This window comes from Hippocampus comes, unplaced genomic scaffold (assembly GCF_001891065.2).
Source record: "Hippocampus comes isolate QL1 unplaced genomic scaffold, H_comes_QL1_v1.1 scaffold124, whole genome shotgun sequence".
Taxonomy (NCBI): Eukaryota; Metazoa; Chordata; class Actinopteri; order Syngnathiformes; family Syngnathidae; genus Hippocampus; species Hippocampus comes.
In genome coordinates this window covers 2,112,194-2,134,435 of record NW_017805075.1, presented here as the reverse complement: position 1 = coordinate 2,134,435, position 22,242 = coordinate 2,112,194, and the positions used below count along the sequence as shown (strand labels likewise).

The 22,242-nt window shown below is 47.3% G+C and overlaps 1 protein-coding gene across 1 annotated transcript in view; it reads right to left on the bottom strand.

Annotated features, from left to right (window-relative positions):
* The window catches only part of camta1a (calmodulin binding transcription activator 1a), a 330,976-nt gene that overhangs the window by 9,658 nt on the left and 299,076 nt on the right, over positions 1 to 22,242 (bottom strand). Inside the window, exons 10-22 of the mRNA XM_019865117.1 lie at positions 20,081 to 22,239; positions 18,402 to 18,528; positions 18,174 to 18,308; positions 9,779 to 9,972; positions 6,775 to 6,971; positions 6,622 to 6,700; positions 6,183 to 6,534; positions 5,595 to 6,073; positions 5,115 to 5,293; positions 4,403 to 4,646; positions 3,654 to 3,725; positions 2,889 to 2,909; positions 2,608 to 2,807 (exon numbers count right to left, since the gene is read on the bottom strand). Coding sequence (XP_019720676.1) covers positions 2,608 to 2,807; positions 2,889 to 2,909; positions 3,654 to 3,725; positions 4,403 to 4,646; positions 5,115 to 5,293; positions 5,595 to 6,073; positions 6,183 to 6,534; positions 6,622 to 6,700; positions 6,775 to 6,971; positions 9,779 to 9,972; positions 18,174 to 18,308; positions 18,402 to 18,528; positions 20,081 to 22,239 — 4,438 coding nt within the window. The remainder of the gene's footprint in view (positions 1 to 2,607; positions 2,808 to 2,888; positions 2,910 to 3,653; positions 3,726 to 4,402; positions 4,647 to 5,114; positions 5,294 to 5,594; positions 6,074 to 6,182; positions 6,535 to 6,621; positions 6,701 to 6,774; positions 6,972 to 9,778; positions 9,973 to 18,173; positions 18,309 to 18,401; positions 18,529 to 20,080; positions 22,240 to 22,242) is intronic.

Below are 22,242 nucleotides of genomic sequence, written 5' to 3'. Positions count from 1 at the left end.
CCCCCCCCCCCCCTGCAAAAAAAAGCACTAAATTCCTGTAATGATGTCTTTGGGTTGAACAAAGAGCTGCCTTTCGTAATGCAGGGATGACGGATATAAGTGACGATACATCACAATCGTATCAGATCTTTCAAGTGGCCCAAAGCTAAGGTAACAAGGAAGAACTGGTTAAGTTGAGTGTTCTCAAACTTTTCACACCAACCACCATCAGCTTTTGTTCCCACAATGTACATTTCATATTATAAAAAGCAACTGTCATTTTCGGAAGACTTTTTCAACACTGCGCTTAAAGCTAGGAATAAAAGTACATCATTGATGTAACAAAAATGTATTGCAGTTAAAAGTTTAATACTAGACAGCTTCAAAAAGATGAGATGCCAATGCACTTCAACACAACTGAAGTGTTCTTAACACATTCAAGTACAGTGGTACCTCAACTTACAAACCTCATTGGTTCCGTGACCCCGTTTGCAACTCAAAAGGTTCGTTAATCGAGGTAAAATTTCCCATTGAAAGGAATGGAAGTGCAATTCAGCTATTCCAGCCCCCAAATTATACATCAGATTTCCATTTTGTGTGTCATACCGCGGAGAGGGTGGTTTGTGTTTGTCTTGTCACTTCCTGTTTTATTTTCTCCTCTCTAGTTTCAGTTCACTTGCCGTTCCTCTTGTGCCAGTCTGTCAGTTCCGCTCGGATTGTTTCTAACCTGTTGCCCCTTACCTTGTGTTAAAATGGGCCTTGAGTTTTTGAGTTTTCAGCCACTGATCCTCACATAAATATCTCCTTTACTCTGGACCTTGCAACTGTGTCCTGTGTTCAAGCCTATGGTAAACATTTTTAATTCTAATTTTAATCGGTGTGTGGTTGAAAATAAATACAGTATATCATAAAGATGCGGCCTGGTGGTCCAGTGGTTAGTGCGTCGACCTCACAGTGCAGAGGTCTAGGGTTCAATCCCTGCTCCGGGCTCCCTGTGTGGAGTTCGCATGTTCTCCCCGGGCCTGCGTGGGTTTTCTCTGGGTACTCTGGTTTCCTCCCACATTCCAAAAACATGCATGGCAGGCTGATTGAACACTCCAAATTGTCCCTAGGTGTGAGTGTGAGCGTGAGCGTGGATGGTTGTTGGTGTGTCCCCCGCCTACTGCCTGAAGACGGCTGGGATAGGCTAAAGCACATTCCACGACCCTTGTGAGGATAAAGCGGATCGGAAAAAGTGAAAATATACTCAATGGAATTAATAACAGCACGCTAATGAAGTGAGAAGGTGAGAACAGCTCCTCCGTTGAAAAAGAGTCACCTTCCAAAATTACAATTTTGTCCATTTTCTAATTGTCTTTTTTTGTGACACACACACACACACACACACACACACACACACACACACACACACACACACACACACACACAATTTATGGCAGCCGCTGTGATAATGTGAAAGAAGCGCTTCGGCGGAACTTACAGCTGCACACACGACAACCTTCAATTTGCTGCCGTAGAGGAGACTTTGAGTTTTATGTGTGTTTTTAGGGCATTTACAGGCACAACCTGTCAATTATTCTGAGGTCTGATTAAGAGTTAAAAAAACAAAAAACAGCACAACTATGGCAATGACAGTGAAATAACGCGAAAAGCACAACACTGATTCGTCCACTCATCCATGCTGAGAAAGTTCACATTGCCAAACATGTACGTAACTAGAAGCCCCCAAAAATGTGTGTGTAACGTAAAAAGTTTGTAAAAAGACTCGTGTGTAACTCGAGGTTCCTCTGTAACGGGTTTGAACATAAGCTTAAGTCGCTGTACTATTATGCACAGTTTAGAAATGTAATTCAGTGATTCTTTCACTTACCGTACGTACTAGTTTAGTATCTTTGTTTTATTGACGCACTGCATGGTCTCCATAAGTAGGTTTTTCAAAACGACACAAATGAATTTATGGAAAAGATTTTGGCAACCATACACCAGATTACGATGGACGGGCGGACCCCAGTTTGTGAACCACATGTGCACACAAAGGTGGCACTACTATGTGATTGCTAATTAGCAGGGAGGTTATGGAGCTTACCAACAAATAAAACACTGGCAAAAAAACAAACAAAAACATGATATTTAACCCACAAAGAATAGCTTCAGCAGCCATCTTTGATCAGATTTCAGTCCACGTCAGTATCAATTTCAGGTCACTTTAATCGGATCATATTTTCAACGATGATCTGTGCTATAACTTTTTGGCCATTTTTCTGTTGTTGTTGGGGAGCAACTACAGCTGGTTCAGTACTGCACAGATATGTTGCAACACTGATGGCACTAATGCATTACATTGAAAACGCAATTAAAAAAAAAGTCTGACTTTGACTCCGACTTTTTAAACAGACAGACTTGTGGCCAAGGATTAAGACAAATGCACTGATTTGAAAGATCCACAAGCTGGCTAGCTTGTGGATATCATACCGTGGAGAATGAAATGAATTTCCACTGACATTTTGACAAGAGCCACTTCATCTAAATTGACTGGATGAAGAAACTCTTGGAGCCTTTCGTGAACTGCATGAAGGGCCAAATTTTGTGGAGCCTGATTTGACTGTGGCGCCTTCATGACATTTCTACCTCATTTTGTGCTGCATCAGGGCAGCAGCCGCTTCGCGGTGCCGGGGCTTGAGCCTGCCAAACTCCTTGTAGCTGCGGTAGTATTGCTGAATGAGCACGGCGGCCCTTCTGCTCTGCTGGAACTTCTTCTGCTCGTAGTAGCTGCGGAATTTACTCTGGATAAGGATGGCGGCCTGCGTCATCTTCTTATAAAGTGCATACTGCAAACGAAAACATCGTGCTGTGTCAACACCGGTCCGGTTTTTGGACACGCTTAAGGTGCTGGTTGTGAAGAAGTTTACCTTCAAGGCTATCCATGTAAGCTTGCATGAGGGAAAAAATATGTACTGTTAAGCAAGCACAGTGGCGATGTAGCAAATCGTTTGGGAAAGGATACTTGTATCGGTCTTTGTGTTAGTGACTGCATGAGGGAAACAAGTACCGTGGAACCCCGGTTTTCGCATGATGGGGATAATGACACTTTTTGGGTCCAAATTTTCACCTTGTTCGGGTACATTGGCTTGGCTTTCATACAGCTAGAAATAGTCTGTACCAACCGCATGACTCGGCCGCTCATGTCCTGGACTGGCACACGCAACTTTATTCAGTGAGCGTGAAAGTGCGCATTCATCCGAAACATTTCCATCGTTTTTGAGCTCATCTTTTGAGTGTGACTGTTCAAATAAGCCATGACGCAGCTAAAAAAAAAGTTCCACGATCTTTGCTAGAAAAAATAAGTGTCACCATCGGAATGGATTAAAAAAAGTATGAACATGGTGGATTCTGTTCCAAAGAACAACCTCTCGTCCACTTGCTCCGCTCCTCACTGTCATGCGTATGCCATTACTAAAAGTAAGAGAGATACTTAAATGTTGAGGTATCCCTTTCATTCGTTTTCTGTATGTTAAACAAACAGCTCTTTCCTACAAAACATATTTTGTCTGGAATGGAGGGATTTATTGGATGTACATTATTTGCGATGGGAGATATTCGCTTTCGCTTCTGTACTTCAAGAAAGCCGAGGTTCCACTGTAGAGTCAATCCAATTTTTACACAAATGTTCCAACCTGTTTGTATTTCTTGTAACAACGCTGAATAACAGCAGTGGCTACTTGCTGTTGTTCTCGAAGCGGCCGCCCCTGTTGGAGAAGTAGAGCGGGATGGGTCAGAGGCTGAATCACAACCTACTATTTGCCACCTTCGATATCAGTCTCTTGGTGTCTTCACGTGAACGGCACCCTAGCCTGTGTCCAGCCTCGGTAGGAAGCTGCGAGTCGGAGTGGAAGCCCAACTCTTGACTTGCAAAACGTCCCCCTCGGCATTAGCTTGCAGATAAGATTGGCGCCGTCAAGACAAAGGACAGCAAACAGTAGGTCATATGAAAGAAAGTAAAAGCAGGGAGGAACACAACAGTAGGAAAGTTGTTCAGAGAACGAGTTGACAACAAGCGGCAGCGGGCTCCATTCACCGAGCAGCAGAGGAAGCAACATGCTCTGTTCAAGCCATTTTCCCATGCTGACATCCCAGTGACATTTTTGTTGACGTTGACATTTGTACGTTAGCAAAGGAAAGAAGAACACGACACACGAGAGACAGACAGACAGACCGACAGACAGGAAAGTGTGCAGTTTCAGAAGAAACAGTGCATTCCCCCACCACAAAAACAAAAAGACCATTACCTTGCCCACTAGTTTGGGAGCATGTTAAAGCAAACCCATCAAAGTCTCTGCAAAACTGCACGAGCACTGCAAGGGCACGCTTTCCACGGCACACTGCAGCACGCACATGATTCGGTACCCGAGGGGAAGGCCTGTACCTTGTACTTGCGGAAGGCAGTCTGAACGAGACGGGCAGCTTCGTATAGCTCTCTTTGCTCTGGATCGGACAGAGTAAGCTGGGCCAGGTCTCTCTCCACTTTGCTGTTGGAGGCATTGATGAAGTCGCTCCAGTCTGCCGGGGATGGAAGTGCGGGCCTCTCCAAGGGCCCCTCTCCCAGCGGGGTAAGCCCAGGACTTAGGCTGGGGTTGGACGAGGAGGTCACAGGATCGTTGTGCAGGGATCTGAGGAAGGAACAGGACCGGGGCCTTCAGATCTGCTTTCTGCATGCTCCTTGGCAAAGTGCAGTCACTGGCCACTAAGTGCACGGGCCGAGTACACTTCCTCGGTACACTGGCTCGAGCTTCAAGACACTGATCACAGTCGTGATTTCGCAAATCTCAACTTTCAATTAACAAGGTAGGAAACCGCGAATGATCAATACGGACACACTTCATTTCTATAAATCTCAGCAAGTACATTTTCGAATGCTGACTTCCACAACTATCCCCATGTTCCATTTTCACGAGCCACGAACACGATCTGAGCTCTTTTTCGAACAGGGCCACCTGCTACTATGTTGGTGAGCCTAGGTGTTGCTGCAACCTCGTTTCACTCAGCGTATGACTGCCAAGCAACTTTTTGGAACAGGAGCGCATACGAGGGGGGTATTTTACAACAAATGCTACCCTGTATTCGAGGTCTCGCCCTACCGTAGGTGTAAGATGCTGGGCAGCTGCTCTACATCTCCCAGGTAGTTGGCTAGCCAGTTCATGGTGCTGTTGACCCCTGATGTGTCTCCCGGCAAAGAGTCAGCAGAAGAAAAATGCTCCCTCTTGATCCTCTCCGGTGTTGCCTCGATGATCTGCTCGGCCAGAGTCATCATATTTGCCTGTTTTGTTGAGACAAACGTGAACGACTGTTGACTGATGCTGAAAGAACATCTATGATTTGAGGTTGACTGTTTGGCTTTGCGATGACTCTAATGCTAAGTGGACATTGCAAAGATGAGAACCGTGACATTGTTGAATGTTGCCTTTCTAAAAGAGCAATCAAGTCTACTGTTGGCAACCAGCGATTGCAAAGATATGTTGCGTGCGACAGCATGCATCCTATGTAAGAGTCAACTTTAGAGACTATGCCGGTGAAAAGTGGGTGCCAAGCACCTAAAATGGTAAACCAGTCACTCTCACCTGTAGGTTATCCATCTGTGTGAGACAGTCTTGATTCTCCAGATCATCCTGATAGGATAACATTTCTGCGTCAGCCACGCTTCTCTCCGCCATGACCAGCATGCTGAGTTGTTCCCGCTGGCGTAAGCGGCTGACGGGCTTCTCCTTCCCCAAAATGCCACTCTCGTCGACCCCCAGACCCTTCCTCCCCATGTTGCTACCAGAAAAAGTCTCCTCCCTGGAGGTCCACCTGGCTGTCCCCGTGCTGCCCCCTGTCGACAGACTCGTGTCCAGGCTCTCCGAGGACTGGCTCTTGGGGCTAGAGGAAAGCTTGTGGAGCAGCTGCTGCTGCTGCTGCAGGCTAAGAGGAACAGACGCGGCCTTGTCGGGCCGCGTCTGAAATTGCTGTGGGTTGGGTTTATGCTTTTTAGCTAGCGGTAGGTCTCTTTGGCCCTCGCTGCTGTAGTAACTTGAAGGTTCTGACCTGGGCCTTCTCAAGTCTGCAAAACACAGAACATGCAAAGGTTAGCAATGCAGAGAAAACGACTATAAAGAAATGAGTCCCAGCCACTATTTGATGTGAAGCCAAGTCGAAACAAAGCTACGAGCCTGGATTGTGGCTGGTGTCGGTGGACGTAGTTGTCGTCGTAGCAGGACCTCCTCTCTTGCCACCGCCGGGAGTTACTGCGTTCTCATTCGCCCAGCTGAGCATCCAGCTGTCTGCAGCGGGAGTGTCGAGCGTTGGGGAGAAAGACGTGCGAGTTGTGGGGGGTAGCGGCGCTGGTGGCTGACGCTCCTCCCGCTGCAGCTGCTCCAGACATTCCGCCAATTTGGTATGGCCCCGAGAGCGGGCGATGGAAAGAGGTAGACGGCCCAAAGAATCTGGAATTGCAAGGGCCCGTCGATCCCACTTGTACAGGACCGCGGCTGCCTCCAGGTGACCCAGTGCACACGCCCACATCTGGCACAGTTGCAGAAAAGAAACACAGATGCAGGGGAATGCTAAAAACATGATTCATACATGTCTAAAAATGCACAGCTCTCTTACCAGAGGTGTGCAGGAGAAGTGATCCACATTGAGAGGGTCCACTTCTAACTCCAGATCAATGCTATCAGCATGTTTGGCGCTGGGTGGAAGACAACCCAAAATCAAATGACATGCAAACATAGGAGCAGTGCATTGTCAGGATGCTGTTCTCACCGCCACTTGATGAGCGTCCGGATGAGGGTGGCGTAGCCCTGGCCAGCAGCCAGGTGAAGGAGCGTCATGCCTCGGAAAGTCTTGGAGTGGATTAAATGTTTGGACTTGGCCCAACAAGCTCTGCTCATCATCTTCTCGCAAACCACAACCACACGGCTCTCAAAGGAGCTACTGGCCTGCGCTGGGCCTGTCGCACACTGCCAAACAAACAGGGTGCAATCTTTATTACTGGATTTGAAGAGCATTCCTTTCGGACAACACAGCAATCACGCCATTCGGTTCTGTCCTGCGCATTATTCTTTGTGTTTGCCACGAAGGACCATGACAGCTCGAGGTACGAACCAGAGTATCATGAATGGAATGGAGCACAAACACGACACGTAAGTTACATTTTAGCATGCTATCTCCACAGAAGAGGACGATGAACAATGGATGTCCACAATAAACACCGCCATGATAAAATGTTTTTCGATACAAAAGGTGCATATGGCTAATCCTTTCATTGACTTTTTCATCTGTATAAATCCATTAAAAAGAAACAAATCTGTCAGGGAAACCCAAACCTGTCCATAGTGGGATTAGTCGGAAAGACAGCGTAGCACCTCTTGACTCGTCTAAGTGTCCCGACCCAAATGTGTCAGACTGCAAGGGCATCTGTGCACAGCCCTCTTCATTTCACCTGACATTGGCGCAAGTTTGGACTTGGGATGCGCGCTTGAGATCATTGCCATGCTGATACATGGTGATACTGCTCGTGCATCTGACAGTTTTGGGCCACTTTTGATGGGCATTTAGAACAGTTTGACTGAAACTCAATGTCCTGCTGAAGAGGAGCATCAGCAAATCACAAGGCTGACAGTGCCATGCTTCTGTGTGGGCATGCTGTTCTTCCGGTGATTGCTGTTATATTTGACATTTATTTATTCCCTTCATTTATCCATGTAAGACAATTGAGAACAGATTTTCATTTGCAATGCCGATGTGGCAGCAGACTGCGGAGTGAAGACCGAGCAGAATAAAAGCGAATACCGGTATACACCAAGGCTCGAATTTTGTAATGTTTTGTTTTGTACAGCCGTGACTTCACATGAGAAGCAAATTTGTCATTTTGCAGGTAAATTATTATCAAACAATCAAACTATGACAACTTGTGTTCAAACAATGAACAATTATTTTTCTTTTTTATACAATCAACTGTTATATTTTTTTCCCCCTTAAATTCACATTGTGTGTAGCAACAAACTGAATGGTCTAGAAACATTTTCAGTCGGTCAATTTCAAACAAATATGAATTTCAGTGGGCGGCCCGGTAGTCCAGTAGTTAGCGCATTGACCTCACAGTGCAGAGGTACCGGGTTCAATTCCAGCTCGGGCCTCTCTGTGTGGACACTTTGTATCTCCGTCGGCGGAGCTTGTGCCTGCGCATCAGCTGTGAGGAGGTGCTGTGTTCTGTGGAGCTACTGAGCCTAAAAGATGATGCAAGAGCGTGATTTCAATTCAAAGATCACCTTGTAGGATGTCAACTTACTCAAGGGACACAAGTGCTGATTTGACGTTCCACTGCGTTACAGTTGTACTTCAAACCAACTTCTGTTTGTCATTCATATTGGTTCTAAATGGTGACCATGAGCAGTTACGATTATTGTTTCTAGAAAATGTGAACTATGAAGAAGAGGAATATTGTAAATGTGAACATTTTGCAGATACAGCATTGAAGTTTCCAAATGAAATCTTTAGAACCTGCCAATTACAGTGGACACCCACCTATTTGCGGTTTGGCATTCACCAATTAGCTGATTTTTTGCTATCACATGATTACTTGCGGGTGGCCCGGTGGTGCAGTGGTTAGCGCGTAGACCTCACAGTGCAGCGGTACCGGGTTCAATTCGAGCTCCGGCCTCCCTGTGTGGAGTTTGCATGTTCTCCCCGGGCCTGCGTGGGTTTTCTCTGAGACTCCAGTTTCCTCCCACATTTCAAAAACATGCATGGCAGGCTGATTGAACACTCTCAATTGTCCCTAGGTGTGAGTGTGGATGGTTGTTCGTCTCGGTGTGCCCTGCGATTGGCTGGAAACCAGTTCAGGGTGTCTCTCGCCTACTGCCCGAAGACAGCTGGGATGGGCTCCAGCCCCACTGCGATCCTTGTGAGGATAAGCGGATCGGAAAATGGATGGACGGCTGAATTTCAGTTTATGTTTAGTTGACTGAATGGATTCCATTCAGCAAAGCTCAAGTGATGACAAAAATAACTATTGTTATGCTTTTTTGTTGCGCAGACTTTAAAAATCCAAAATACTTGTACAAACGGGCAAGTAACATTACTTACTTTACTAATATTCACATTCCATACATCATAATTATATGCATACTTTTAATCTTAGCCATTCCTCCTGAATGATGGACACTGTACTGGAACTAAATTTATTTCTAGTTTCTGCTTCTGTTTCACCATTAGATTTTCTCTCCAGGGTCCAGACACGTATTAATGTGGCTGTTCAAATTTGGATGTCGTCAAGCACTTCATTCTGGTGTTAAACACGCTAGCTGTGTCACTCTTACTTTCGCACGGCTTCCCTAGCTTTCCTGATCATCCCTTCGTGAAAACCCTCCATGCCAGAAGTGTAGCTTATTCGCCATCACGGAGGTGATGATTACTGACTTGGGAGCGACTCCGCAATGTGTTTAAGGCCATATCCCACCGAGGGGCGAACGATTGCAAGTGTTGGCATCAGCAGCATATGGTGAGTACTTGTTAGCGTTCGTTCAAGGTCACAAACATTCTGTAGATGCTCGCCAACAGCTCTAATTGTTTTTGTTGTCGTAAGGAAATTTTGAACATGCTGGCGACAAAAAAAGCATTTGCCAACACTCACAAACGTTCGTCCCCCCAGGTGGATACGGGCTGCATTTTGTCCCTGAAAACATAAGCCAATAAGATGTTTATAACGTGGCCACGTGATCTTCTGTCTGCTACTTGTGCTCTGCAAGTTACCTCAGGCGTTTACCTGTGTCTGGCTGTTGCTGTCTCCACCTCCTGCACCTCCACCTGCCCCCGCTCCTCCGCCACTTCCTCCTCCTCCTCCTCCTCCTGCAGCCCCACCACTCGCTACGGTGGTCGGCTGCTGGTGGCTGGCCATCTCCGCCATCCTCCTCTCCATCTGCTCCAAGCGCTCCAGGATAGACATTCGGAACTGGTTATCTGGCCAGGTGGCGGGACACAGAGGAGGAACACAATTCAGCCCGCGGCAGAGATGCTGCGTGACAAGAAATGCGTGTGTTTGCTGTCGTATCCACGCACACAACCTTGTATCCCGACAAGACGAATGATCTCGCTGTAGGCACCAAATGTGTTGCTTCCAGCAAGCAGCGGAGCTGCAGAAAGCTCCTTGAACCAGAATCATCAACCATTTGTGACATAAGCAGTAAATGACAAGGTCCCTCTTCTCACTATTACAACCCCTGTCTAATCATCATTAATCAGACTGACAAGTGAGTGAAAACAATAGCATCAATCAGAACCTCATCCTAATAAGACGCTTTGCCAAAATGCACCCCCAATGTCCATCAATCACCAGTTACAGGCTTTCTCCAGCTCTCGTGCAAGGCAGCCCAAGAAGATGAACAGGTGTCACACAGGGCAAGCAGGACTCAAGGCCTCTCCAGCCGAATCAATGCAACCAGTGAGAGCACAAGAGTCCCAGATGCTATAGCAGGGATAAGCGGGGACATTACCAATCAATCACAACCATCTCCCGGGTCCTTGAAGAAAAAGCCGTCCCCTACACCAGGATGGAAGTGCATTAGCCTTGAGAGTGCTTACATAGTGGCACTCTACTACATGTCAAGAGGTTGGTCTTTGGCAACAGAAAAAGCTCAGGCCCTTGTGGGAAATTGTAAAGTTATTCTCTGTCAAATTAATTCTATAAGGATTGCAACTGCCCATACATGTGCTGGCAACATTGACACGGCATTATGAGGTTTGCGCTTTTTCTTAAAACTGGCAGTCTGACCTGAGAGTAAAAAATAATAACATTAAAGTCTTGCCTCTCTGGCCCCATCTTGCACCTCTAATTTGAATTTAACGAAACCAACCGTCCGAAGAAAAACAATCACTCAGAGACAAAAGGTCTGACTGACAAGATGTCGATCATTTGCTGTGCACTCGTGGCACCCAGCTGCAGTCTTTCCTTGGGCTTCAGAAGCTTTGCTGAAACTTTGAAAGAAAATCCCCCTCCTGTTAGCAACATTAATACAAGGAAGGAATTAGATCACATCTTGCCAGCAGTTTGAAAACTAACCTTCCCCTTTAAGCAACAACACTCACACTCACACCACTCACAGGTACATCGACGTACGACTCACACACATATACCAAGATTGTTGTGTCCATTCAGTATAATGGGATGAGTACACAGAGACCAGTGCAGTAGAGAGTAGAGTAGACCGCATTAGCATTCCCCATTTAGCCACCGTGGGGCCGTTTCTGTGGAAACCTGCTGCTGCGCGGTAACTAGGCGACGGGAACACGACTGTGTGTGTATGGTCTGTCTTCTATTGGCTTATTGATGAAGGGGAGGAGAAGGACTGTACACAGAAAAATAAAATACAGGGAGACAGGGAAAGCACAGAACAAAATCCATTAATCTTCCTGACTGCGCTTTACGTGTCTGGTACTTGGCCCACATGTCTCTGTGTGGACGTCATCAGACGGGACCTGATCGCTTGAAGCGTCCAGCCTTCACAACACAGCACGGATGTTTAATGTCAGCCCAGCGTAAAAGAGGTCAGGCAAGGAAACATCATGTTACAGGGTGCTAAATTGCTCCGCTCTCTGACCGTATGCTTCAGCATGCCGCTTCCCTTCATGCCGCTTTGTGTCCAATCAACAGAGCTGCAAAAGACGCCTGCGTTCGCAGCATCTTCAACAATCGACTGGTGAATTAGTACCAATTTAGCATTCGCTGCTAAGGCGGAGGGGCTGTGTCTGGAGTGCTGAGTTTGGGATAGGTCAGTGCACTCTGCAACCCAACATGGTACGAGGCCACGCGCTTGACAAAGGTCAAGGCCAACACGCAAGCACGGAGCAGCAGAGAGGATAGTGAGCAGCATGCCCACATGCCTTTGTTCAGGCAGGCCTAATGCTGCAGTGCGCTGCAGCGCGGATGATGTCATTCCCACCTGCTGCCTGCTACTCTGAATGCCACGCACGTCCACTGCGGAGGGAGGATGGGGGAAGAGACGAGTGGGAGGAGACGGGAAAGGTGAGCAGCCAAAGACGAGGGCATCAACACGCCGACACCGTTGGTGCCTTCCCACGCTCGGCTTTGAGGAGAGCGGTACGGTCACTCTCATGTCTTCAGGGCAATCGAAAAGCAAGTGGCATATTCATTCGGCAAATGTGTGCTTTTGTTTACATGCAGCAAAAAACAATGGTGATTAGGAGACTAACTTCTTCACATCTGCTTGTTCGCCGCCCTTTCTAACTTTTCCCAATGAAGTAAAGAACAGATGCAACCAGCCCACTGCATCAATTGTACTCTTACAGCACTGCCAAACTACAATATACCTGCCCTGTCCTCCAAAACAGCTCCCATCCAAGAGATCAATGCCTGAAGAGGCTGAAAAATGCCAGTGATTTCGTCTTTTATTGTAGTGGCCATTATCAACGCGGACATGAACAAAAATCCACAACTTAATAGTGTCCGACAAAAGGGCTTGAACATTTATGAGCACGGCCACAAATGAGTCATTTTATTGCGTGCCGAGAAATCGCTCGCGCTGCCCCTGTGGACCTGAGAGCCGGCCAGGACGGCCTCCATGTGGACAGCCACTTTAGCAATATGCATGACTTTGTGCCTGATCAAATGAATTGGCCTTGTCTTTCTACTGCAATGGTCACTCAAGCTCTTTCTATGCAGAGGAGTTGGAATAAAATGATGGAGCCAGCCTCTTGACATGGCAGAAACTCTTCAAGAGACTCCCAAAATGAACAACGATATGCAGCGTGTGTGTGTGCGTGTGCGTGTGTGTGTGTGTGTGTGTGTGTGTTTAGTAATGCAATATAAGACAGGCGGCAGAAGGTGGTGAAAATCTTCGACATCCTTCAAGCAACACGAGAGGCAATCAAAGAGGCGGAAGGTCTTCATAAAGCTGCAAGATTCACAAGATTGACTGAGGCTGACTTTATCCTCAAATTATGAAGATGCATTTTTTTTTCTTTTTAATTTCCCTGCCGCCAGCTTCCGACGTTTTAAAGCCTAATCTCAACTTCAAACAGGTGTGCACTTGCAAAACTAAGCAATGCTTGGCCTGTTCTGTTGATTTTTTCATACAGCTGACGTCGAGCGGAATTGTCATACCTTGAAAATGATCATTTTTCAGGAGTCCCCCAAAACAGCATGTTTGGTTCAAACATGAACATTGCATCGCCTAAGAGAGTAAAGCATTTTCAAAACTTTACATTGGTTGAGAGTTTGTCAAACTAACGCCCACGCGTGTCAACTGACCGACAGAATCACAATTTGGAAAAAAAAAATCAAAATTGTGACATAGGAGCTTTGAGCCTGACGCCAGCAATGCGCTGTCTAGCTTTTTGGTATCTTTGTTGAATCAACAGTTTCCACAATGTGTGATTACATTGCTTGTCGTGCCAGAGAGAGAGAGTGGCTCTGAACCTCCTGGCGTTTGTCCAGCTAAATAGGTCAACACAAGTCGAATCTAAAAAGTCAAGAGATTCGGTCACAACAAAGGTCAAGCACCAAGAGTCAGTGCCACGGGGACTTACTGTCACCTAGCATTGCACTCATACACTGCTGCAGACTCGACCAGGTGTCTTGGGCAGAAGGCCCGTTTGAGTTTCGCGTTACTTTATAATTCAGTGGGCATCAAGAAAGGGTGCAAACACAGGATGCAAAGCAGGAATCAAATTCAAATCTACAATAAACAAACACGAAGCCTTGAACCAACACCATTTTGGAACATGAAGTGTAAATTCGTACTCTGAACAAGACAACGTGAACTCGTCTGGCCACCAATAATGTGTGATCTTGAATATATTCCATTTGGAACTAGCTCAGAGCACCTTATCAACATACAATTGTCCACAAGTGACAAAGCTTTTATCGGAACCTCTCAGACATTCCTGCCACAAGGGATGAATAAATAACGAGGGGCCACCACTGTGAAGAAGAAGAGTTGAAACAACAACAACAATTTCAACATGAGTCCAAACACAGGGCCCGCACTAGATCACCAGCTCGTTGTGAACTTTGAAATTTGGTTTGGCACTGGTGTCTGTATGTCCCACTTGAAAAGGAAGTGATTATAATGTAACACAGTCACATATAGACCCACATGGACTCATGAAAAAACATTTGGGTTTTGCTGCGTCTGACTGAAGACTGTAAATGCTTAACTGTATTGGGAGCCCTGCTCAGCAGCATTGTTTGCGTGTTGCCATCCACACAAAAGGTGGTCGTAGTCACACATCGTTGTTTGATAGTTTCACTTCATAGTTCATTCAGTAAATAATTGGCCTTTAAATGCTTGTGGTTTAGAAAGGAGGCAAAGCGAGGGCAAAAAGTTATGTTGGAAGTTGTTCAGCAAACCTTGTAGCTGATGAAATGACAGACAGACAGAAAGAGATAGATAGATAGATAGATAGATAGATAGATAGATAGATAGATAGATAAATAAGAATTTGGTTGATTCCAATGCAAGTTTTTCTATCCTGGCAAAGTGTTCATGTCAAGTATGCGTTGTACTTGTGTGCTGTAGTAGCCACGAGCTTCCAACAAGAGTGACACACTACGGCAGCCCTGTGATGAGCTTGTTTTCGGACAACTCCGGTGTGAGTACAAGTTGAAAAGGGATGGAGGCTGACTCTCAGCCACAGTGAGATCATCAGGTGTTACCTACTTTCACTTAATTTGTCCGAAATGGATTTATTTTCTCCAAATTATGTATCTCTGTTCATCTACTGTCGTCAGTGACATAAAGTGAGAGGAAGAACAATTAAAAGTTCATCCACTTGACAGCACAAGGCACATCAAATCTGTGTATCCGCCTAGTGCCATTCACCCACCAGGTTTTGTGTTTAATTAAATGGGCAGACACTGATTCAGTAAACAGAAAGCAGATCATGCTACTTTTTGTGACATTTTTGTTTGGCAGTGTTCTGTGAGATTTTTTTTTCATGTAAAATAGGTGAATCACAGCACTATTTAATTAATGAATAAGGCTGTCACAATGAGATGCATACATTATCCTGGGGGTTTCGTAAGATAACAATGCCTGCTGGATTTCATGCAGTCGGAGTGAGTCGGGTCTTTTCGACCACAGCCAGAGGTGGACATTTGATTCAAACTCCACCTCAGCCCAGTTACAGCGTCAACTGAAGCATGCAACTTCAACTTCCTCTGACCCGCTCACGCTCTCTCTCTCTCTCTCTCACACACACACACACACACACACACACACACACACACACGTACGCACAATGGACAACAAGCCTGAAAAACACAACAATGTAGCCTGAAGTTCTAACCTTCTATCTTATTTTCCATCGGATAGAGTCCATCCCAAACGCTGGGTGAAAAAGCCTCTTTTGTTTGTTTAGGAGGCTCAGGTGTTGGCCACCGGTATCCTGACCCACGCTAGTCGTTCCATGACTGCGTCCCACACACACACACACAGACACACACACACACACACACACACACACACACACACACACACACACACACACACACACACGCGCAAAGCTGAAAAAAGAAATGTCCGTCCCAGCCCCTCAGACAAAGAAAGGCAAAAGCACATCCGCGTCCATGTTTTGTGGACCGAGTGTCATCCTACTCCACGAGTCAAACAATGGAACAAGGAGAGAGCGGCGCGGAGAGCGACTCCTCTTGCTCTAAAAGCCCCCCTCCTCCTCTCCCTTCTCTTCTCCACTTCTTCCACCTCACACGCGCACACTAGTGCACACGTGCTGCCGGTAAACAGATGCCACTGCTCCTCCAGCCCCAGCTCACCTCTTCTTTTACAGCACCGGCTTGCATCGGCGTAACATTCAAACAGGTTTGTTGTGCGTACGCTGGACGGCGCCGCCTCGGTCAAGCGCATCTTTGCAATAGTCAACCAAACACGCCCACCCCCAGCACTTGCGCTGAATGAGTGTGTGCTGCTCGCAACAGTCTGCACGCCGCTTGCACGAGGATGTAGTCCGGCTGCAGCTGAATGAGCCACACGCACACGCACCACACACCCTGGACCGTGGTCTATAAGGTTGGAAGCGCGGGATCTTATTGGAGAATTGTGGCTGTGTCCTGCCAATGGCTCTCTACCTGCAATGCTGCAGCAGAAGGAAAAAAAAAGAAGAAGCGCCCCTTCCCCCACTCTGCATTATGACAAATCAAGGCAGGCAGGCAGGCAGCAGTGCCACAAGCATGATCACAACACCAAGTCGTCCTCCTTGGCCAAGCTGCATGCAAATCGCTCTGCGGACTAAATGCAAAGAACTGCGTCGGCGGCCTTTCGGAATCAGGTGGCTGCACTTTGACTTCAAGTCCATGCATTCTGTCACACCGCATTGGAAGCGCAGCCTGATGGCTGTGCGGTTGACGCTGACATGCAGCAGTGACACAGTCTGCCCTACTTGCGAACAAAGTTATCAGAGACACTCGGAGTCTGGTGTGTGTGTGTGTGTGTGTGTGTGTGTGTGTGTGTGTGTGTGTGTGTGTGTGTTGGGGATGCTGGGGCAGAGTCTGTCCACGGACAGTTGTCCTGATGCTGCTTAGGTAGCTTGCAAAAATCCAAAGGGAGAGCTGGCTCGTAATACATCCCGTTGCTATTGAATTACTTGATGTCTAGACTCATCCACAAAATGTGTTTCTGTTCTGGTGTCCAAGTGAAATATTCATTTATAGACTGGCCACTTCATTGGCCCAATCCATGAAAATAGCCACATCCCAAATTCTATTGAACAAATTCTATTTAACATTTTCTAATTCTAATTAACATTGTCAGAGAAGTATCAATTAACAGTGTGTTCATTTTTGTATACACGAGGTATTCCAATCACAAACTGAGCACCACTGTCAGTAACCACAAGATGTAAATAGAGCCATCTTTGGATTGTTGACATACTGCAGCTTCAATTATGTCGGTGTCTCTTATGTGTACAGTGGAGTCTTCACTACAGCCAAAGCTAAATAGCTCCTTCTCTTGGCAGAAAATCAAGAGCGAGCAGCAGATGGCTGCCGGTAGCAAGCAAGGAGTTAAACTCAGCGAGGTAAAAGGGCGGGCTGCTTTTTCCTAGAGTCAATCAGCTCCTCCTCAGCTGCTTCCGTGAATGAGCCAGTCATGCTGAGGCATCCGTGTATGAATGGCGGGGAAATGCGCCGCTTCATCTCCCTCCCGCTCCCTCCAGGACCGTCCGCAATGCAGCTGTCGTGGGAGCTCGTGCTTCACCTCGTCCCACTTTATCCTGCCGATGCACTGGCGCTTTTACATGCACAGATCCACATCCACAAAGAACCAGGCTCACTATATCCTGGGGAATAGACCGCATGTCTTGCAGTGTTTGAGTGATACAAGTCCTCATTATGAGTCCCATGCAGGCATTTTTCAACATTGCCTTTTTACTGCAAAAGTGAGCAAAACTGGAATTTTGTCTTAAATGCTTCTTCAAAGGTTCATCATCTTGAAAGCCTGCATTCTGTCCAAACAAGATGTCCCGCCCATGATGGTCACCGTTAATTTCGTTGAAATATGCAGCACACACAAGGGCAAGTGCACATTCAAATCGGTATTCGTCAGATGAAATATACCACCATGTTGGGAGGCAGACACTGGCGAGGAGAGTGTAGACATGCTGCAATTGGCACTGCTGTAATTTAAGGTCTATCATTATAAGTGTCTGAAGGAAGAAGGAATCTGATGCAGCAGCACGCAAAATTTTGACAAAGTTCATGTGAGAAATGTTCAGAGGAAGTTTGAGGATGTCATGATTCGGTTTGGGACCAACAGGTGGCACTGTAGGGCTTCGCCTGCAGCTGCACACCTGTTGGTCATTAGGTAATTAGTGCTTTAAAAGGACTCCCAGCCCGACCACTCATTGTCGGGTCATTGTTGCTCTTTGCTACTGTCATGTTTGTTTGTTGCCGTTTGTCTGCTGCTGTCAGGTTTGTTTCGGTCATGTTTTGGTCACAGTTCTGTTCTAGCTTCAGTTGTGATTTTTGTTTGCTACTTTGTTTGTTTTGGATTTAGTTTTCTCTATGTTTTAATACAATTCTTCAAGTACACCCTGCTCCTCCCTCCTGCCTGCTTTTTGGGGTCCACCACCACCTCGCAACGTGACAGAGGAAAGGTGAAAAAGTGGTTCGGAGTCTGAGCGAGACTTACCATCCAGTGAGAGCCAGTCGTGCTGAGCAGAGGGCAGCGAGGGAAGCGCACGGGCCTTGTACTCAAAAACCACAGAGTTGGAGATGATCTGATTGCTAACGGCCACCTGGAGCGTCACCAGACCTGTGTCATGAGCTGATGACCGAGAGCACATGTTTAGGATGTCGTGTGCAAATCAACTTCAGCAAATGCAGCTTTTTGGAAAAAAAAGCAGCATGCATATCTCACCTGGGCAATAGCAACGCAGCACTCCCGGCTGGATGAGAGAGGCTGGAACTGAAATCTGGTCAAACAAGCAGCTGTAGTTTGAGGCAGCTTCTTGCCAGGAGCCCGTGATTAGCACTTTCACACCGCCCTTCAAAACACATGCACGTGGAGTTCAGAAAGACAACAACTACCTGATTGCTTTGGTTGTACTCTAGGTAGGCCTAAATGCAAAACTCGACCTTGGCAAAGGTAAACCATTAGTTCTGGTACAGTCAGAGAGGAACTGTTTTGTCATTCAAGAAAAAATCCTCATCATCGTCTCTATGTATTAAGGTAACTTTTCTTTGGATAGTGGGCTGCAGTGACATGGCATACTGTAAATGCATGCAAATCTTTCCTGTCGGAAAATACTGGATTCAGTGTAACATAAAGCATTATGAGTTGCAGCTGATTCAGGCTTTCATACTCGTTGCTGCAGTTTATATGGAAGCCTTGGCTGGCTTTGTCTGCAAAATCATAATTTCGGATACTGGTGTCAGAAGGCATTCAGTCTAACTTGCCTCTTGTTCCCTCTTGAGTCCTAAAGTCACCAGCAGGACCAATCTCCAATCTCATGGACGGAAAGTACATGAATACATCAGACTTGGCTCAAAGAGCACTTCAAACATCTGCACCCTTGTCCTTGTGTGAATTTAAACCAGATTATGTGCCAAGTATGGAGAGATTTAAAACCACAAATAAGGCGTAATTGGGGACTAAATTATTTTGTTGTTCTTACCAAACACTGATGGTGCTCATGAGACATTGATGCAATTTGTATACTGTAATTGTTGCATTGTTGGTCCTTCATGTGGATTTCACTGTATGTGGAACTATTGTGCTGCCGTCTTGACCAGAAAGAACACCCTTGCACAAGAGATTCTGCATCTTAATGTGACTATTGCTGTCTTAAAAAAAAAAAATATCAAAACTCAGTGAAATACATGTTATTTACAGTATTATGGTTATATGCAAAGTCTGTTATTTGTGCTAGAACAGAATAGCAATATTTTTGGATGTGTTTAGCATTACTGTATTTGTCGCTCTCATTGAGCAGAATAAGATATCAATATGATGCGATGCATTTGTACACTAATACAAACTGCTGCCACAAAATCATTTTGTGTCATTTTGGATGAAGAGTACTTTGTATTGCATAGAGCGCTTGATTGAAGTCTTTACACTGGTCAGTATTTTGCAAATTCGGCCCAAATATTATAAATATATAATAAAATAAAATTCCTAAGAGTTGAGCCTGCCTCGCTATTGTATGCTGCCACCAAGAGCACAGAAGCAAAAATGGCATCTTCAGTAAAATAGTGTTGGGAAAATTTTGTATTCGCCTTTACTGCTCTCTTGTGGACAGGAAATATAATGCCACGTTGATCAGTTCTCCCATACTGAATTGTGTATTATTCTGCTGAACATTAGAGGAGTAGACAGCACTATGCTTCCATCCATTATCTGAAGCGCTTCTCCTCACGAGGGTCACAGGCGTGCTAGAGCCTATCCCAGCCGTCTTTGAGCGAGAGCTGGGATACACCCTGCAATACTGTATTGCACATCCAAATTACAGATTAGCCCAAGCACAAAACACATCTTTAAGAACCAATGCTGATCGTAAGACTCGGGTTCCATCAAATCAAACATAACTCACTCACCTCAGGATAGGACCACTCAGGAGAGTAGTCAGTGACCATGAAGAGCCGCCCAGTGGCCTGGAGCATGCCCAGCGCGCCGTGCGCAGCGGCAGCAGAGACCACGTCGGCTACATTCATGTAGGACAGCGACGCCGCCTCTCCAGTGTTCCCCGCTGCACCAGCACCCCCGCTCAGAGACTGGGGGCTGCAGCATGGCTGAAGGCAGAGCTCTGATGGGTTGTAGCCAGACCCCCTGGCATCCTCGTGCCTCTCTTGGGGACCCCCGCCGGCAGTGTTTGGACTCTCCGAGCTGTGTGAAGTGACAAGCTGGTGAGCATAGAGGCTTCCTCCGGCAGACATGGCCGTTCCACTGCCATCCACTGATATGAAGTCGTTAATTAGGTCCGAGAACTGGTTTCCGAAAGAGATGTCAAAGTGATCTAGGCTGATCTCCATGCCAGTGCCCCCTGCTCCTCCGTTATTGGCGGCTCCCCCCAAGCCTTGGTGGCTTGCAACAGCGTTGAAGAGTCCCTGGACCATGCCTGCTCCCTGGAGGAGTGGCTGCAGCTGCTGTTGCTGTGGCATATGATCGCAGCCATCGTCTCCATTTCCATTGGGAAGTGCCATGCCTTCGGCCGCACCACCATTTCCTCCTCCTCCTCCTACTCCTCCACCTCCTCCTCCTACTCCACCGCCATCTGATGTCTGAATATAGTGCTCAGTGGCGCCTCCTTCTCCGTTTCCTGCCACACAGGACTGCAATTGATCTCCTGGCTTGAGTAGATTCTCGGCTCCATTCTCGGGCGCTCTAGCCTGGCCAGAACTCACACCGGCCGGCTGCTCCAGAACCACCACCTCCTCGTGTTCATTGCCGAGCCCAGCAAAAGTCCCCCGGTACTGGAGCAGCTGCAGGGATCCAGTCTGGCTACCGCTGTCTGTTGGTGAGCCTCCATTACAGCTGGCCCTATGTTGGGTCTGTTGGTGGTGGTGTAGGTGACCATTACTAGTAGGAGATTCAGCCTTCACCACATGCAGCGCCATATAGGCTCCAGTTTCCTGGGTGTTGTGCTCCATCATGTGTGTTTTCTGGCCCATGCTGGCCCTTCCCTGTTGTGCCTGGCTGGACTGAGAAGCATCCTGAAGGAAGAAACTGGGAGAACGGTTCTGGTGTGGCATGCGAGGACTAGAAATGGCCTGACCATAGCTCACGGCAGAAGCGCCGGATGCATAGTCCTGCTTGGCATTGATAGCACTGAAATCCATTTGCTCCAGGGTGGTGCTGGGACTTAAACCACCACCAGAAGGAAGCAAGGATCCTGCTGGGTTCAGTGTTAGGCTGCCCTGACCTGAACTGGTAGCAGGTGGCACCGACACGCCGCCACCACAGTTCACTACTGCCCCCACCTGGTAGCCACTCTCCTTGGCCAGCTGCTGCTCAAAGGAGGTGTCTTCAGTCTTGATGTTCTTCACTAAAGCTGATCCGAAGCTGTAGCCATTGTCTGGCATGGCGGGAGAGCTCTGCAGAGCGTCGTCGGTGACACCACCGCTGACCCCGCAGGAGGATGAGGCGCAGCTTCCTTCTGTCTTCATTGCACTGCCTCCATAGGTTTGGCCTTGTTTGGGGTTGTTCAGGAAGCAGTCAGGGTCAAAGTTCATGTTGGTCTCTGGGATCTTGATGGTTCCAGAGTCCAGACTGCTTGAGAGAGCCAGTTCCTCCGAAACCCCAGCTGCGGACAACATGGAAAGACTGTCGCCCGTGCTCCCGGGTTCCCCCACTGCTCCGCTGGCAAACGCGAACTTGTGACGATCAGAGGTCACGGAGAGCACCAAAGCCTGCGAGCTGGCATCAGCACCCATGAGGTGAGCGTTGGGGCCACCAGTCGGAGACATGCTGTAGACGGGGTCTCCGGCCACTTCTGACATGAAAACGCCCTGGGTAAGGCCGGACATGACGGAGGCCACGTGACTCATTCCTGTCACCGCAGGGCTGTCAGCCATGTCTGGGTCGCTGTTGAGGCCACTGCTGATGGACACGGGGGAGTTCTGGGTCGTGTCCGGAACCTCAACCTGGTTGGTGGATGACACCTCGGTGCTGTTCTGGTGTAGCAAGATGGGCTTGTGGACTTTACCGTTGCGTTTCTCCCTGGCACTGCCTCCTCCTCCTCCTCCTCCTCCCCCGCCTC